Raw genomic sequence first — 19,457 nt, 5'->3', positions numbered from 1 at the left:
GGAAAAGAGAAAACAAATCTTTGGGAAAAAGAAATCACAGACTTCATTTGCTTAAACTTCCAAATGGCCTCAGAGTAAATCTTTGAACTAGTAAAACAAACCACGAAAACAACAAAACCAAAACTTCAACACTTACCTAGGAATTCAAAGCAAACACTTGTTCATAGACTTAGGATGAGTTCCAAATGGAACACATAATTTTCATGATACAGAAACGTCTGTGACTAGACTAGGTATATGCAGGAGCTGGCATTAGAATAACCTTATTAAACATTTTATAGAAGAGGGAGAATAATGTGCCACCTCTAGTTTACAATTAATAAGAACACCTCTGGGAAAAAGAGAAATCTCTAACTGGTAGAAAACATCACCAGGGGCTTTCTTTTTTCTTTTTAATTAAAGCTTATTTATTTATTTTGAGAGAGAGAGAGAGAGAGAGAGAGAGAGAATCCCCAGCAGGTTCTGTGCTGGTGGTGCAGAGCCCGATGTGGGGCTCCATCCCATGAACCCTGAGATCATGACCTGAGCCAAAATCAAGAGTCAGATGCTTAACTGACTGAACCACCCAGGTGGCCCTCACTGGAGGTTTTCATAAAGCATGCCAGATCATTTTCAGCACATTTCTGAAAACAGAAGTGCTATTTTGTAAACAGAATGATGAATACAAGTCCACTTCTCTACTGGCACCTGCCTCCCCACCGTGGTATGGACTGAAAATACAGAATTGAGGGAAGACTCAGCCACTTTTCGACTCTAAAGCAGGAGTTTTTCACTTGAGATCCAGGATATGATTCTATGGAATGGTTTCCAGGGGTCAGTGAACCCTCTGAAATTGTGTACAAAATTATATGTGCACCTTCGTGAAGCAATCTGTTTTCATCAGAGTCTCAAAGATGGTTTAAAACCCAAACAAGGGTATAGGCCAACACTCTGAGATATCCATATCCCACATGGTCATGGCAGGTACTGCTCTGAACTCACCTTACACCAGCATAGGACAAGATGAAAACTGAGGGCAGGCAGGTGAAAGAATGTGGGGGTTAGCAGTGTGGCGATAGAGAAAAAAAAAACAGGAATGGGGAGGGACATTCCCAAAAGTGAGAGCAGGGAAAAAAACGGCAAATTCGATGGTCTCGTGGCTGAGGTGGCTGTTCTTCACAGCCGTTAGCATGTTGGAGTCACATGTATGTTGATGAGTCTAGCATTCTGTCCCCCCTTCCAATTATTCAGGCAGTTAGAGAGGACAATTTATGCTATACACTATCTCACATTAAATGTTGCTCCTCATTACAAAGAGAGTAGGTACAGTATTCAATTATTAGTAGTAAAATACATATTTGTTTGGTATGTACTTTCTTCTCTCCAATACAAGAAACGAGATAAAGTAAATGATTAATGTTCACGAGATTCAGCCTCGTTCCAACCACTGGTACAAACTCATTCACCAGGAGACAGATCTCCAGTTCAGGAACTTTGTGTGTATTTATCACTCATAACAAATAGAAGAAAAATATTTACACATTTACCTGCAAGATTGTCGATTTCTTTCTCCTGCAGCAAGCTGACTGCATCGTCATCCCCTTCCAGCATAAGTTCTGTCTCTGCGTTCTGATTCACTATCGCTTGACTTCTGAAGGTTTTCTTGGACTTGACCACATCTTCTTCAGTGCCTAATCACAACCAAAATAATATGGGTGATCATGATTGCTTAGCTTTTTGTATAAAAAACAACCTATTACTTTCTTATAAGTTTATGCTGCACTTACATATGACTTCACAATTACAGAATTAGAGAACATTTTCCCCTTCATCTGGTTTGCTTTCAGAAAAGCTTTGAGAAAGGTGGGGGGTGTAATCACCTACCCTCATCTCACAGATGAGGAAGCAGGCCGAGAAAGTTCATGTCTCGTGGGGACCTAGGAGTTGGCCTAGGAGAAAGGACTCTACAGACCCATGTCTCAGGGCTCTAAGATCACCATTTTCTGTAAAAAATCTGCACCTCCCCACAAACTTGGCTTTCTGATACATAAAAGTACACAATTCTACACAATTGTACTTTTGTGTGAATTGGATAATCATTAGACGAGATCATTTTTTTTTAATTTTAAAGTTTCTCTATTTTGAGAGAGAGGGAGAGAGTGTGCAAGTGAGGAAGGGGCAGAGAGAGAAGTCCAAGCAGGCTCTGTAGCCCAATGCGGGGCTTGAACTCCTGAACCGTGAGATCATGACCCGAGCTAAAAGTCACTTGCTTAACTGACTGAGCCACCCAGGCACCCCAATCAGATCATTTTTGAAAGTACAGAAGTATGAAGAAAACAAGAACGCATCCACATCTGAAGAGAGAAGTGGTTGTCACTGGGAAGCTACAAACAGGTGAAGTTAGGACTAGTATAGACATAAAATGTGCTGCACAATTGCTATTAACAGTTAGTGAAATCAATAGTTTTTCTAAACTGATAGCCTTATTTTGTTATATAAAATAGTATAGAAGGCCAAATATATAAAAACAAAGTCAGTCAGAAAAATTGAAATACAGCCAGAGCTGACCTAGCATTAACATGGCAATCAGTTAAGGTTACAAATTACAACGCATTTGAATCTCTCATGGATCTGACTGCGTAATGGATATAATTCAGGATTTAAAGGTATATTAAAATACCTTACATTATATTAAAATACCTTAAGAATAGCCACTTCAGCCACCCGCTTTGGCAGGTGATGATGACTCAAATGATCTGAAGAGCAAGTAAACTTATATATATACATACACACACATACACACATATATATGTGTGTGTATGTATATATATGTAAACATACATATATTTTAGCTATCTATATAGATAGCTAAAAAACACCTCTATTTCATATCACTTGAAGGAGGAATTTCTTCTGGAAGAAAATGTAATTTAATGTGTTCTAGCTGTAGTATTAGCATATAGGCTTCAAGGAAGCAGCGTTTCCTGGGAAAATACCTACACGTCATTAGGCATGGTGGAAATATTCCTGCAAATGGGAGCCTAACACATCAGTCCTGCATGGTGGTGTCACATCAGAGTTCTAGGGGCTGTTATGATGCTTGTGTACATGTGCAATAACTCTCCAAATCTTATCACACCTTTGGCCAAAATTCTCTACAGTGAACAATTAGCAATACTTTTGGTCCATTCTCCCAGCCTCAATATAGGACTTTGGATATTAATAGTTCATTAATGTCTGTGATATCTGCTCGACCATTTCCTCAGAAGTACATCTAGCCGCTGTAAAACTTGCATGGGAAAAGAGCTAGCCTTTCATTGCGACTTACACACTTGTTTCTGTCAGCGACTCAGAGCAAATTCTGTTTGCTTAAAACGTTAATAAGTTGGCTCAAAAGTAGCACGTGGAGGAATAAAAAACATATGGTGAACACGGTCATGTCATAATAGCGCTGTAGAATGTCACTGTCAGAGAGGTACAGTCTGTTATCCTAGCTCTTACTGGATAATGGCAATTAGAACAGCATAAAGTAATAGATTTGTTAAAACATATTTTGATAAATACTTCAGAAACAAACAATATTATTACAAATTAATGCTACGTGGGAGGTGAGAGGAATTAAACAGGTTATATGTATATTCTTTCACAGGCCCACAGATGATTCTTACTTCTGGAATAAAAGCCTGAGGACTGAATACTGAATGCTCCAGAATCTTATCTTAATTTTATTTGGTTTCTTGGTGATATAAAGCCAGTAAAACAGAACTCTTCTGGGGGTAGCTATCTTTATAACTTGTTTGCTTCTTGGGTAGTAACTTAATTTGAGCAACTCAGAGCTTGCATCATCTGAGAACAAAAGACACAAATCCAATGATTAATAACCGAGAAGCCATATTTCTATTAGACATCTGCAGTTGGATATTCCTAATTCCACATTTCCCTAACTGAATGAATCATCTCTGGCTTCTCCACCTCTCCCTGGTTTGATACACCCACTTACTTAAGCCATAAACCTTGGGGGTCATCCTGGAAGGTGACTGCCATGGCCCCAGCTCAGGCTCCCATTGTTTTAGACTGGAGGTCTTCGATAGCTTCCTTATTCACTCTATCCCCATGTTTTTGTCAGAGTGATTATTATTACAAAGCAGAAATAAATTGATATTTTCCTGCTGAATATTGTTTACTAACTCCTCCCAATCAACAACATTCAATGCAAGTCATACATGATAGGAGTCAAAATCTAAACTCCTTGGGGCGCCTGGGTGGCTCAGTCGGTTAAGCATCCGACTTCAGCTCAGGTCACGATCTCGCGGTCCGTGAGTTCGAGCCCTGCGTCGGGCTCTGGGCTGATGGTTCTGAGCCTGGAGCCTGCTTCCGATTCTGTGTCTCCCTCTCTCTCTGACCCTCCCCCGTTCATGCTCTGTCTCTCTCTGTCTCAAAAATAAATAAACGTTAAAAAAAATAAAAAAATAAACTCCTTAGCACAGCTGGTCTAGGCCTTTTATCCTCATTACCAGTTTTGCATTATATTTTCTTACTCCCCCATCACCATTACTGAACCAGTTATAGCTTCCAAAATACGTGCTCGGACCTTTTCATCCAGGGCTAATATTATTCCCTCTGTATGGTGTGTTCCTTCATTCCTCCTTTGTTGGGCTAATTCCTATTTGATCTTTCAAATTACCTCCTTTAGGTGCCTTTTCTTAGCCAGCCACTCTGTGCTGTCACAGTTTACATAGAACTCAACTACACTGTACAGGTGTTAATCTGTTATGTGTTTGTCCTTTCCATTAGATTATGGCCTTGTTTCTGCAGCCTCTGCGCCTGGTACCCAGGGGACATGTAACAAACATTCGCTGAATGAGTTCAAGTCTACCCACTCTGTGTTCCCTTCTCTGATTTCTCTTATTAAGGAAAAAAATTATTTATTCATTTTTGAGAGAGACAGAGACAGTGCAAGTAGGGGAGAGGCAGAGAGAGAGGGAGAGAGATAGAGAGAGAATCCCAAGCAGGCTCTGAACTGTCAGTGCAGAGCCTGATGCTTGGGCTCAAACTCATGAAATGATGAAATCATGACCTGAGATGAAACCAAGACTCTGATGTTTAACCAACTGAGCCACCCAAGCGCCCTTCTGATTTCTGATTTATTTATTTATTTGTTTGCTTTTTTAGAGAGACAGCAAGTGCGAGCAGGGGAGGGGCAGAGAGAGAGGGAGAGAGAATCCCAAGCAGGCTCTGCACTGTCAGCACAGAGCTCGATGCTGGGCTCTAACTCACAAGACCATGAAATCATGACCTGAGCTGAAATCAAGAGTTGGACACTTAACCAACTGAGCCATCCAGGCACCCCTCTGATTTCTCTTATTTTTTTCTTTATTATTTATGGGGGGGGGCAGGAGAGGGGCACAGAGAGAGGGAGAGAGCAGGCGTCAGGCCCAGGGCAAAGCCCAAGGCTAGGACTCAATCTCACTCCCATGAGATCATAACCTGAGGGAAACCAAGAGTCAGACGCTTAACTGACCGAGCTACCCAGGCACCCCTCTTCGCAGATTTCTTAAGCAAAGTTTGTGTGCTTTTTCCCTTATGCTTCCCCCACCCTTGCAAATCCTACTACTGGAGTTACAGGTATTGGAATTGGCTGTTGGCTTGTTGTCTCCATACAGCCCAAAAGCTCCTTGATCACTGGCAACATGTTTCTGTCTTTGTCTTCTCAGTTCTTAGCACACTGCCTGACACAGAGTGAGCCCTCCTAAACGCTAAACAAATGGATGACCTGAGACATAAACGTCACCTCTGGATATTTCTTAATCTGAAGATCCTAAAATTTCTCAGAGATTCTGGTTGATCTGCCTTCAATTTGGGGGCAAACTGGAGAATCTGTGTATTTACACAAAAGGGAACTTGGTCCTTTACATGAAATAATCAGTTAAACCCTTTAAGTATGAGTCAGCCTGATAAAACATGTTTTACCTTGTACACAATCATGTTTAATCTGCTTTGTCATTAAGAAAAATGCTTTACATTACTCTTGTGTTATTAAAATCTACAAATAAAATAAATGTAGTCAAAGGAAGGTAAACTCTGAAATGCATATTAAGCTTTCAATTTTATCATCTCTGGTTTTAAAGTAGTAAAACAATCATGCCTTTAAAAGATAGATAGTAAAGTAATCTGTACCAACACACTGAACTTGCCACCCCTGTTTGAAGTGTTATCAGTCTGTAGCTCAGTAAACTTCCTGATTTTGTGGTATTGCACCAAACATTTATCTAAATTAAAGTGTACAAGATCCAAAGGTGCTTTTCAATCGCAATATCTTTTATGAATTAGAGATTCATTCATCAAAATTACAGGCAAAAAGAGGTAAGGTCTCAAAGGCTGTCTCATTACAAGGCTTATAAACACTGTCCTTGGAAAGAATTGGTTGAACACCCAACAAATCAAAATCTGATTGGGAAGAGAATTTATTTGAGATCATCTGTCTTCAGAAGACATGTTGGACTGAGTGCACTTCTTGGCCTCTTTAACCATTCATCAAGAAATTAACAAGCAAATACTACAGACCATGAGAACTCCCTACTTAGATTTGAAAATGTTAATTGTGTGTAAAATTGGATAGTATACACATATATACTTATTTTCTAAGAAAACATCAAAATGCCATAAGTTGGGAAGGTTCAGAAACAAAAAAATGCCACCAAATTATAGATTAATCCAAATCCAAAGTTACTCTTACATTATTTTCCACATTGTGTTACAAACAACAACTACAGGAAGACATTCTATACCCATTAGATTTCTTAGTAAATATATATGTTTGAAGCACTGTATGTGAAAATGTTATTTAATGTAGAATAATCTGTTATATGAACCTAAATAAAGCTCCTCTTTCATTAAATTTATTAAAATTTTGTTTAACATTTAGTCATTTTTTGAGAGACAGAGACACAGCACGAGCTGGGGAGGGGCAGAGAGAGAGGGAGACACAGAATCCAAAGCAGGCCCCAGACTCTGAGCTGTTGGCACAGAGCCCAACGCGGGGCTCGAACTCACGAACCGTGAGATCACAACCTGAGCGGAAGTTGGATGCTTAACCGACTAAGCCACTGAGGGACCCCTCATTAAATTTATTAATAAACAAGATCCATGTGAAACACAGTATATTCTAAAACCGAAGTAACAAGAGAACTAAAATGTTTCTAGAATTGTTTCTATACTTTAATATCACTACTATAATGTATTATCATTAAATATGTTAAATATAGAAATGACAAATTGAAGACATTCACTTATCTTAATAATACTCAGAGAATATGTCCATCTGGAGAGTCAGGACAATCTAGGCAAAAGAAGTTATTTCATTTACCCATCACGTCCTTTTTTAAATTATTATTGATAAATATTAACAGTTAATATAAAGAAAAAGAGCACATTGTAGTTTATTTGTTTCAGAAATTATTTGATGAATATTCTATACAGCTCTGAAACATCTATACTAACAAAGATAAAAAGTAATTTACAATTGTGGTTTATATACACAATGGAGTACTACGTGGCAATGAGAAAGAATGAAATATGGCCTTTGTAGCAACGTGGATGGAACTGGAGAGTGTGATGCTAAGTGAAATAAGCCATACAGAGAAAGACAGATACCCTATGTGTTCACTCTTATGTGGGTCCTGAGAAACTTAACAGAAACCCATGGGGGAGGGGAAGGAAAAAAAAAAGAGAGGTTAGAGTGGAAGACAGCCAAAGCATAAGAGACTCTTAAAAACTGAGAACAAACTGAGGGTTGATGGGGGGTGGGAGGGAGGCGAGGGTGGGTGATGGGTATTGAGGAGGGCACCTTTTGGGATGAGCACTGGGTGTTGTATGGAAACCAATTTGACAATAAATTTCATATATTGAAAAAAAAGTAATTTACAGCCATAAGTTAGCTATAAATTATATATATGTGACTAACACACAGAGAAAAGATATAAACCCGTAATAAGCCAATTTTAGCACAGCATCAGCTTACCAATTTTACGCTATTATTTATTTTTCACTGAGTACAGAAATATAGCTTTAATTTGTTATTTATTAAAAATGATATATGCATGTGTTTATGCATCTATTTACCTATCTAATGTAAATCTACCATTTAAGAATACAATTTCAGTATTAATCGACCTGTACAATTAAATACATGATCTATGACTCATGGTCTGCCCCCTACTTATTTAACCTCACTATTTCATTGGTTTGGTATCTTCACATCTCATATCCCCCAAGAATTGGATGTGTCTGGTCCCAAACATGCAATACTTTTTCAAGCTTTTAAATCTGACATATGTAATATCTGCCTTGTCCTTCAAGATTCAGTTTAGTTGATTACTCCCTTTCGTGTATAAGCTTTGTATCTAACAAATTAGTCAAAATATATTATGATTTTTTGGTATTTTCTGCATTCTTTCATTTAGGTGTTATCCTAATAAGACTTTAATTAGATATGTGCCAAATACCAAACAAAGTGGAAATCAACAAACATTTGTTGAATGAGCACATGAAAATATAAGCATAATTCAAATAGTAATCATTTTTTTTTATGCACAATACAGAAGTCACTTGACTCTTTATGTCCTTTATAGGTTCCTCAAAAATGAAGAACCTGGGCTATGAGGTTTGCAATTCTTACTTTATTTTTCCCCTCTAACATCTATTAAGAGCATATTTTAAAAACATACTTAGACCAATCTCTTAACTTCAGTTTCTCAACTTGTGAAGGAGGAATAGGTATCTATCAACCAAACTCCTATAGTATTATTGCAATGTTAAAATGAGACAGTGGATATTAAAATACTTTAAAATGTGTGAAGCTTATTTATATAATAAGGTTTCAAAATGTTTGTTAAAATTATGGTAAAATAAAAAATTAACAAGAGAGTATTAAAAGAGTTTACTAAGCATATAACTTAAAATTGAAAAAGAATACAGCCAGTATTTTATTGTGTATAATAATGCTTTTAAGATTTATATAAAGGAGGGGGGAAAAAAAACTAGGCTGATGTGAGGATTAAAATTAAAAAAAAAAATCTCAAGATAATTCATGCATGTAAGGTCTTAGCAGAATGCCTAACAAACAACAGGTATTCAACAAATAAATGTTTTCTTTCCTTCGGTTGGGATTAATCTTCCCTCTGCCATGCTGTCATTTCTCTGTTTATATTCACTAAAACACAGTATGAGCCTTCAACTCCTCCATTGATTAGATGCTCCCTGAAGACAGGAAGGAGGGCCTGGAGACAGGTGCCATGAAGTGTTTGCGAAACTCAATGGAATGTAAACAGCTTACATTAAAAACTGTTTTTCCCCAATAACCATAATATTCATTTTTAAATAAAACTACATAAGCATCAATGTATTTGGCATGCATTCGTGATTTTGTATATTGGTATCTTTAGAATGTAAGTATTATTAATATCTTAGACATTCGAATGAAAAGAACAGCTTTCTCAACAAAGTTAGCATCAGAATTTGCTTTAGAGTATTATGTATAGATAATGCACATAATATATACTTCTCCATCACTGGAAGAGAATGGGCAGAATGGAAATTTAGTATCATTTCAATTTCAGCTAAATGTAACATCAGGAAAAATTCTAATGTTTCTAAACATCTGGAAGTCAATTTCGCAGGATAACATTCTTTCGTGAAAGAGAAAATTCTTTCCAATATACACCACTTTACAATATTTCTGGGTTGTAAAATGTGTTTTGACAAAATCTACTCCTATGTAAATAAGATAAAATGCTTCAATTCGGGAGTGCCTGGGTGGCTCAGTGAGTTAAACATCTGACCCTTGATTTCGGCTCAGGTCATGATCTGAGATTGAGCCCCGCATCGGGCTCAGCACTAGGCATGGAGCCTGCTTACTATTCTCTCTTTCTCTCCCTCTCTGTCTGTCTTTCCCCTCTCCTCCAAAAAAAAAAAAAAAAAAGTTTCAATTCGATGTCAGTTATACCTCAGTAATAAAAATGTGCTGCAGTTCATTTTCAAACCTAAATGCTTTTAGAAATATTAATGAGGTATTAATTTCTTGGAATCTTGTAAAACAAAGATTACATTTCCTCATTAAAGCTGAAATCAGAGCAACAAATACTATTATAGAACAGTGCTTTTAGTAACTTTAAGTTTAATTTTCACTAAAAGGAAAAGATTTTAAGGTAAATATACCTCTCACCTAATATTATTAGATAGCGACATTTTACCATGCAATAATATATATGAATCAATCTATTACTGAAAACATTATAATTTTGAACATTTCAAATAAGATGAAATTTTTTCTATATTGAGAAACATAGGACTCAGAAACATTTTAGGCCGACCTTAATATAATATAAATGCAGTAGATACATATACACAATACACTTCACTGTAATATAATTTAAAAATTGTTTAAAGTAAATATTTTTCTTTGTAAATACTTTAAATTCAAAATTAAATTTTGTGTTTGACTCTACATCACAGACATAGTATTTCTTTCCTTAGGAAAGAAGGAAATATTTTCATAAGAAATACTGCTGACATAAAGACGAAAAAAATCATGGTTTATGTAGAACAAATTTTAAAAAATCCAAGACTTTACAGTAGAAATATCCTAATGATAAAAACTGTTAGTGATACTGAATAAAAACACTACTAAAAAGAATGACTAAAAATTTCAAGTACCTTTTCTCTCTTCTATACCTGGTGCTGAGTCAGGAGACTCCCTTCATTAACACAAAATCATGTTATGAAAACAACACACTTTAAGTAAAAATCTAAGTGGTCACTGACTCAATAAACATGCAATAAATGGATACATAAATGCATTCTGAATGCATTAGATTTAATTGTGGCTTCCACTTCATTTTTGTTGTCTGAGAATACATTGAATAATCCAAAATAGATATTATCTAAACTACCATAAAACTAAAAACCCAAGATCCCGGCTTCAAATTTACACTGAACCTGATTCAGAAATGGTAATCCTCGCCTGAATCAATAATTATGTTACTTATGGTCCATCTTTAGCACATCATTGCATTACATAAAATTAGAGTGCCACATCCCTTGTGGTTTTTTTTTACCAATGAAAAACTTGCACAGACTTTGTTTCAAACCGGACAAATGTTATATCTGCAGGTAGGCTGTTCTCTGGAAAGCTGCAGGAAAATATTCAGTGGTAGAGTGAAATACAGAATTAGCAATATGGGCATTAATTAAGATAGAGTGTTCACAGAAATTATTCTGAGCAGCAAATTCTTATTTAGATTAGCTATGCTTGTAAATGATTTACTGGACTGTATGAACTAAAATAAGAAAATGGCTACCTAACATCAACAGTTATTGCTTAGTGGAAAAGGACATCAAGGACACTTGCAAGTAAAAGAATTGGATCAATATTAACGTGATTTTCATTTCATGCTTCCCCAACTCCAGTAAGCTGACAATATACTCTGATTATGTGAACTGCCTCAGAGTAACACAGAAAAGGTTATTAGAGCAAGAGGTGGAAATGGAAGGCACTTTTTATATTGACAGGCCTGCTAATAGAGTATACTGATTTTCCAAGACATGCAATGCATTTTTACAATTTGGTTCTGACAGCAAAAATGGAATTTCATTTATTCCTAATTCAAAATATTCATATGTAAGCAATATTTCTTAGAGCAGACCAACAAAGGGGATATTCTCAAACAGCATTTTTAAACTGAAAAAAAAATGCAATTAAAAAGGTGCAAGAAAATCTTATTGAATTTAAGTGCAGCACTATAGAAGTATAAAATGCTAACTCAATAAGCTTCTTAATGGAGTGAATGTAGAAAAATGCATTCTGTGCTTTTTAAAGGAAATCTGATAAACCATATTTTAAGAATATACATGATAGTAAATGTAGAATCCCTGTGCATTTTAGACTGGATATTACTTGGTTGGGTTTTGATTAGCCATGAAGTTAGGGTAATTGTGAAATATTCAAACTAGGACTTTATTACATTAAAAGTCACATGGCACACTTTACTTATGGAAAAAAATGCTAAAACATATAGAAAACTTGGGGCAATTTGGAACCCTGTCAATATCATAAAGAGCAGAGACGATGCATTATTCATCTTTGCGATTATTTGATACAGAGCATAGTGTTTGGGTCCTATGCTGAAGTTTGCTTAGAAAAAGACTAGCAAGAAATAAAGCCATCAAAACTGGCAGATAGCTGCTTTACATGGGTGTCAATGAGAGATTTTTTTTCCCCATTTTGTACTTTTCTGGCCTTTTGTAGATTTTCTACAATGAGCATATTTCTTTTCAGGAAGGAAGGAAGGAAGGAAGGAAGGAAGGAAGGAAGGAAGGAAGGGAGGACTAAAACCTTGCATGGTGAGTCAAGAGGAGTAAATGGCAGATGAGGAGCAGAATGGAAGGAAGAAAGTTTTGACAACTCTAGGAATGAAAGATGCATCGGGCAACTGAACCAAGGGCTGAGAGATGGGCACACTTCCTATGGCAGTGGGGGGCATCAACCTAGGGAATGATGCTTGGTTTTGCTTCTGAAAGCCTGTCACAGAAGTCAGTGGGGAAAATTTACTTTAAGATCCTGGGAACGGGGAGTAGGAGATATTTTGGCTACATAAGCAAGTGGCTCAAATATGGGAGAAAAAAACTGATAAAAATTTCTCCTTGATCATTAAAAAACATGGAATAGCTAAGAGATGGTGTTGATATAGGTTATTTAAAGCACTTTTAAAACACTCAGAACATTTTATTTTTTTAAGTTTATTTATTTTTGAGAGAGCGAGAGAGAGAGTGCACACATGAACAGGGGAGGGGCAGAAAGACAGGGAGAAAGAGAATTCCAAACAGGCTCTGCACTGTCAGTCTGGAGCCAGATGCGGGGCTCGAACTCACAATCCGTGAGATCATGACCTGAGTTGCAATCAAAGAGTCGGTTGCTTAGCTGACTGACCACCCAAGAGCCCCAGGGAACATTAAAAATCTTTTTAAAATTTTTATTTATTTTTGAGAGAAGAGAGAAGGAGAGGGAGAGGGGGAGGGGGGAGAGGGAGAGAGAGAAAGAGAGAGAGAGAGAGAGAGAGAGAGAGAGAGAGAGAGAGAGAGAGAACAAAGAAGAGATCACAGAACTGTCAGCACGCATGGGCCTGGAGATCATGACCTGAGCTGAAGTCAGATGCTTAACCCACTGAGCCACCCAGGTGCCCTGCCCCTCAGAACATTTCAAAATACGTCTTGTACATGACACCTGAAGTGCATGCTGTGAACGACACTAAGTTCATCTGTAGGCTACAGGTGTAACCAAAATTTAACAGGTAAACTTCAAAGCAGGAAAGTGTTCAATAATGCTCTTTGCAGTCAGAATTCCAAGTGTACCTAAGGCAACATACTATATAGTAAGAGAATGGTATTTTGGTTGCATTTTTGTTCTCTCTACCACTTATTAGCATGCCATCTAACTTCTTTGGTCTGTCATTCTCTCAAATAAAAATCCTTTAATGGCTCTGTCTATTGACAAATCCTTTCACAATGTGGCTTCAAACAGGCTTTTCAGCCTCATTTTGTACAGTTGTCCCCACTATCCTGTGTTCCATCACATAGCACCATTTTGCATCCCCTGGACACATTACGTTGTACTGTGTGGCCCCTTTCTCACATTGCCACCATTTCACTTACTGGTTTGTGAAGATCTCCATTCATCCTTTCAAGTCTAGCTAAAATGTATTTCTTCAGTTAGGCAACTCCCTTCACTGAGCTCAGATAGCATTTTAACACACGTTGACAAAAATATTTATCATGGTGCGCTGTAATTACTTATAAATGCAATTGTGTATACACTTTATGAAAAATTAGTCTGAAAGAACATAAATAATATTACAGATAGTTCTATGCCACTCAGCAGTAATATAATTTTGTCAGCTCCCTATCTTAAACAGCCTTCGATGTTCTAAGTGGAAAGAAAATGTAGGCATAAAAAATACATTTCAGAATTTGAAAATACCATACTCGTAGACCTATTCCATAAAAATCCTATTTTTCAATACTACTACTTTAAATGATGAAAATACTGTATGTATACCTTGAAATTAATCGATTATCAATTCAATAAAAAACAGCAACTAACTACATAGAATTGAATTAATTCTACGCTCTAAATGGAACAGAAGATATCATTTCTTGTTTTCAAATCGTTTTTATCTCAGAATATGATACACCTAAAGTCAAACATTTTCTGAAATTTTTACATAGGGGCCTATCACAAAATGCAAAACATTGAGGCCATTCAAAGGAATAAGTTATGCCTTCATATCTTGGTAATTTCTGATACTACCTCTGCCATTCCTGGCTCACCTGGTAAATTCCTAATCTTCTCTCAAGACGGTTCCTAAGTAATTACTTCTATGAAGCCTACTCCAACCCATCAGACTCACAGTTAGTCACTCTGTCCCCTGCGCTCCTTTATGAGCTACTACCTCTCTTTATGATAACTGTTTCTCACCAGTAGACCAGGGTTTTTCCACCTTGTGGCATTCCACTAGTGGCATTTAGGGCTGGAGTTTTGTTGTTGTCATCATTCTAGGGAAGCTGCCTGTGCATGACAGGATATTCTAGCAGCAGTCTCTATTCAGTAGATGCTGGGAACACACCCCCACCTCCACCCTGTTATAAAGCACTAAACTATATGCTCTTAGAGGGTAGAAACTGTCTCAAACTTCGAAGCCATCATGTAGCAAATGCTTGGAATATAGAAGATATTCAATAAATGCTTCTAAATTAATACAGTGATTTGATTCTTCTGAATCTGTTTAAAGCTACAATCTGCATCTTCAACACAAAGACAGGGGAGTTGTAATTAGAACATTTGTTGGTACAAAAATGCTATATAAAGTCTGTAAAATGCATCTGATGAGCATATTTTGTAACAGCATTTATGTAATCTGTTTCAATTATTTTAAGAGAATATAAAAATGAGAAGTGAAGACAATGCTCTGATATTAAAATGTGACACTGGCATAAAAAAGAGCTGAAAGATGATTCCTTGTATGTCTTTTTCTTCTTCTTTTAAAAGAGTTTACATCATTAACTTTCAGTGAATTATTTTAACCATAATCAGATCACCTCATTTATTCAAGATATGGAGATTCGATTAATAACACACCAATTAAAATGGAGTTATCGATGAACAGTAATAAGATGTTTGCGAGTGCTTCTACATAATACAAACGATAGATTATTACGTAAAAAAATCAAATCGTATTTCTCAAATATGATAATAACTGTAAACTCTTAAAAAGAAGTCAATTAGCTTCTTTCTCAATTTTTATAGTTGCATTAGTATTTTTTAGTCTCAAGTGCTTTTCTTATTTCTGCAAGCAGCACATTACAGTAGCCATGCATATACCATCAAAACTAATTTAATTCCAGATTCATTACAGAGCTGCTTTTTATTCATCAAGGTCATATCTTGATGGCTTCACAAGCTTAGATAAATCAGGTGTTAAGCAGACACATCTCTGAGGAACCTAAGGATGTTCTCATTTGCAGTTCTCAGCATATCTTATTATTTATTGCCAAAGAAATGACTGATTAACTTTGTCATCTTTGCTCTATGTTTTTTTTCTTCCAGCTGAAGCAGCCTGCCCTCTTTTGCGATGCCTGATCAGACCTATTTAAGATGATGTCTTTGATCACAGACATGGGGAGCTTGCGATACTAGGCTTTGATGAAACATTGTTCCACTATAATTTTATGGAAGGGAAACAGAGTCTTAAATGATAATTGACAGTCAACAAAGACAACCAAACTTATTAAGATTTTGTACTCTTCTTTGACAGCATAATCTTTAAGCACCAGAAATGCACCAGAAGTTGACTAGTCTAGGTTTTATTTAAACACATAAACAATACACAAAACCCTTCCTTTTCAATCATTTCCCCATTAGCTAATTTGCCCTGAAGAAGAAAATCCTGCAGGTCAGAAGATGAATTTTGAGTTTAAAATATTTTCCTTATATTCTTCCTTATGGTCTGTAAAATTCCTACTAATCAATTAAATTTGCACTTTTAAGAAATTTTACTATTAGAAAATACCTAAATAACATATTTAATACATACAAAATTAGAACATTAAACATCAGGAAAAAATTACATGCCTCTAGGTTTTATTAATCACATTCCAACACCAAGGCTGAAAGTATATCAAATCACACCAAATCTTTTGCGCATGACAACCTCATAAATTATTCAACTCATTAGTATTACTAAGAAGCATGAAAAACTCCATCAGTATTAAGAATGTTTTCCAACAGAAAAAGGTCAACCAAAAGTTTTAATAATGAAATGGAAAGGAAAGCTTTTCAAAGTCAGTATGAAACAAAATTATTGTCCTTTCTATCTTCTTGAAAATATACCCAGTTTTGATTATTTGCTCATATAAAAGAAAGCACTGTTAATATATTTGATTTGTGGCTCCACACAGATTATCGGAAAAGAATGTTCAAATTATGGCTAAGTGTTCCCACCCATCACATGAAAGTTTAACTCCAGTTTAATCTAAATGACTGAATTTAGGGAAAAGTCAAGTGATTCAAAACATTTTAAATAAAATATTAAGTCTGCTAATTCAGTTTCAGTTCTGTTACATTAGTATAGGCTCACCTTCTTGAAACTTACTGTACTATAGGAATGAACAGATAGACCTTACCAGTGTTCAAATCCCAGGGACTGCTTTGATGGCCATGTAAGTATTCTCTATTTATGTACAACTTGTTTAATAGTCTGGAAACATTGATCACTGATTCAAACACTTATATCCATACTGAAAGTTCCATTCACAAAATATTCTTCTGCTCTTAAAAGAATTTTGCTGCCACAATGTAGATGAATATAATTTTTTTGGACCAAAGATTATAGCAGAGTTTCTGTTCATTTAATGCTTAATTTTCAAGACACAATGTACAGGGAAATTGAAATACTCTAATTATTTAACATCGAGGAAGAAACAAATTGAATTTCAATTTGTCCTAGAAGCCCTCTCAAAATGTGAAGCCTTTTACAAAAATGTACAATAAATGTACCTTTCCTAGGTCTACACAAACCAAAATTTTAATAATTTAGATGTTAAGTCTATATGCTGCTAGACTTGAAGGTACTTAAAACACATTTAAATGTTTAATGGCAGGCAGAGTGGCCAGATGATGGGCTGAATTTTTTACTTTTATATGAATGTTCTAGCAATATGTGAATAAAAAGCTTTATTTAAAATATTTTTAATTAAGGTTTTCAACATTTATTTTTATTGGATGAAGTGCTTTGTAATAATAACTTACATTTACTCTCTATTTCTTCTGAAGAAATAACTTTACATATAGGTTAGGAGGCACGTTGAGAGTTTGGAAGAAGATACAATGCTACCTTTTTCTCTTGGCAGTTTTTAATACTTCTTTCTATTTCTGTGTACAGCTCACACCAGGGGGCACTTTCCCACTCATCTGTTTACATCCTCCATATTTTACTCCCTACTCTCTACGCAATTGCAAAGGCCCACCAAAAGAAACTGTGCTGAAGGTTGAAGAGGTATGCTCTAGAGCTGGTTTTGGAGGTAGAATTGTTTCAGTTCTCTTTTGTTTTCCATGACACGATCTTAATCTTGAGAATGATGTGACAATAACTCTGGCATGGGTACCATATAGCTTTTCTGAATGTTTTATGGCATACACGTGGTCTTTGTTCTAGTTATGTATTAAAAAAACATACCCCTCTTGCCTTCTATCAATGAACTCAACTCAAGAGAGATAATTAGTTCTGAATACCGCTCATTCCGAATTTCAAATTCATCAATTGCTCCATACTTTAAAATACTCTTACACTAATGGCTCAAATTAAAATATAAGAAAAACAGGTGTTGCTGAGGATGTAGAGAAAAAGGAACCCTTGTGCACCTTGGTGGAAATGCAGACGGGTGCAGCCACTCTGGAAAACAGTATGGAGGTTCCTCAGAAAGTTAAAAATAGAACTACCCTGTGATCCAGCAATTGCACTGCTAGATATTTACCCCTAAGGTACAAAAACACGAATTCAGAGGGATACATGTACCCCGATGTTTATAGCAACATTATTTACAATAGCCAAATTGTGGAAGCAGCCCGAGTGTCCACTGACAGATGAATGGATAAAGAAGTGGTATATATACATAATGGAATATTATTCAGCCATAAAAAATTAAATCTTGCCATTTGCACCAACACGGATGGAGCTACAGAGTATAATGCTAAGCAAAATAAGTCAGTCAGTGAAAAGCAAATACTATATGATTTCACTCATATGTGGAATTTAAGAACAAAACAAAGCAAGAAAGGAGAGAGTGACAAACCAAGAGACAGACTCTTAAGCATAGAGGACAAACTGATGGTTACCAGAGAGGAGCTGGGTGGGGGGCATGGGTGAAATAGGTGATGGGGAGTAAGGAGTGCACTTGTGATGGGCACTGGCTGATGTATGGAATCGTTGAATTACTATATTGTACACCTGAAACTAAAAGGAACACTGTATGTTAACTATATTGGAATCAAAAAACTTAATAACAAAAGGTTTATTTATGTGTAGACAAAAAATAAAATAAAATACTCTTACACTACACTCGGAAGATGTTTAGTATTACCTACATCTTTCATTTCATTTCATCATTTTCATTTCAAAATTAAACTGCTATTTTCAGTTTAGGTTCAGTAACAGTAGTTACTATGGCATCAAAAGCTGACTATCAGATGTCTTAAAAGATTTTAAAGTAAAAGATTTTAAAATTTGTTTCTGATAGGCTTTAACAATGGTTTAATAATACAGATATTTTACAAATTAAACATACAAAGTATCTGCTTTTACAGAGAATGCCATTTTTTTCTAACAGGCTCCTTTTTTTTTGTTTTGTTTTTTGTTTTTGTTTTTTAAACTAACAGACTCTTTAAAAGCAACCTATAGAATGCTGAATACAGTATAATGTGGATCTTGTATAAATAAACCTTTGTCAACTCAGTATCACTACTAATATCAATTTAGCCTAGCTCTGTTACAAACTGTCTCTATATGTTTCTATTTTCAAATGGGATGAATTCAAATAGGATGGGTTGGTGAAAAAGTCTAAAGTGTATGAAGTGAAGTTTTAATAATTTCAAGTTCAAATTATAAAGCATGACATTTTAGGTATTTCTAAAAATCTCTTCTATTAGAGTGTAAAGACAATATGTCATTTAAAAAAATTTAATGTTTGCTTATTTTTGAGAGAGTGAGACACAGCACAAGTGGGGGAGGGGCAGAGAGAGAGGGAGACCCAGACTCCCAAGCAGGCTCCAGGCTCCAAGCTGTCAGCATAGAGCCCAACCAGGGGCTCGAACCCACGGACTGCGAGATCATGACCTTGCGAAGTCAGCGCTTAACTGACTGAGCCACCCA

At 36.0% G+C, this 19,457-nt stretch overlaps 1 protein-coding gene across 7 annotated transcripts in view; it reads right to left on the bottom strand.

Moving 5' to 3' along the window:
• The window catches only part of NBEA (neurobeachin), a 691,423-nt gene that overhangs the window by 229,319 nt on the left and 442,647 nt on the right, over positions 1-19,457 (bottom strand). For all 7 annotated transcript variants that reach the window (XM_047078787.1, XM_047078803.1, XM_047078809.1 and 4 more), the window contains one exon: positions 1,527-1,670. In XM_047078787.1, coding sequence (XP_046934743.1) covers positions 1,527-1,670 — 144 coding nt within the window. The remainder of the gene's footprint in view (positions 1-1,526; positions 1,671-19,457) is intronic.

Source organism: Lynx rufus, unplaced genomic scaffold (genome assembly GCF_022079265.1).
Source record: "Lynx rufus isolate CCGP_SWC_20201006 ecotype Redwood Valley unplaced genomic scaffold, mLynRuf1.p SCAF_1, whole genome shotgun sequence".
Classification (NCBI taxonomy): Eukaryota; Metazoa; Chordata; class Mammalia; order Carnivora; family Felidae; genus Lynx; species Lynx rufus.
The sequence above is the reverse complement of the archived record's forward strand: the minus strand, read 5'-3'. Positions and strand labels throughout refer to the sequence as shown.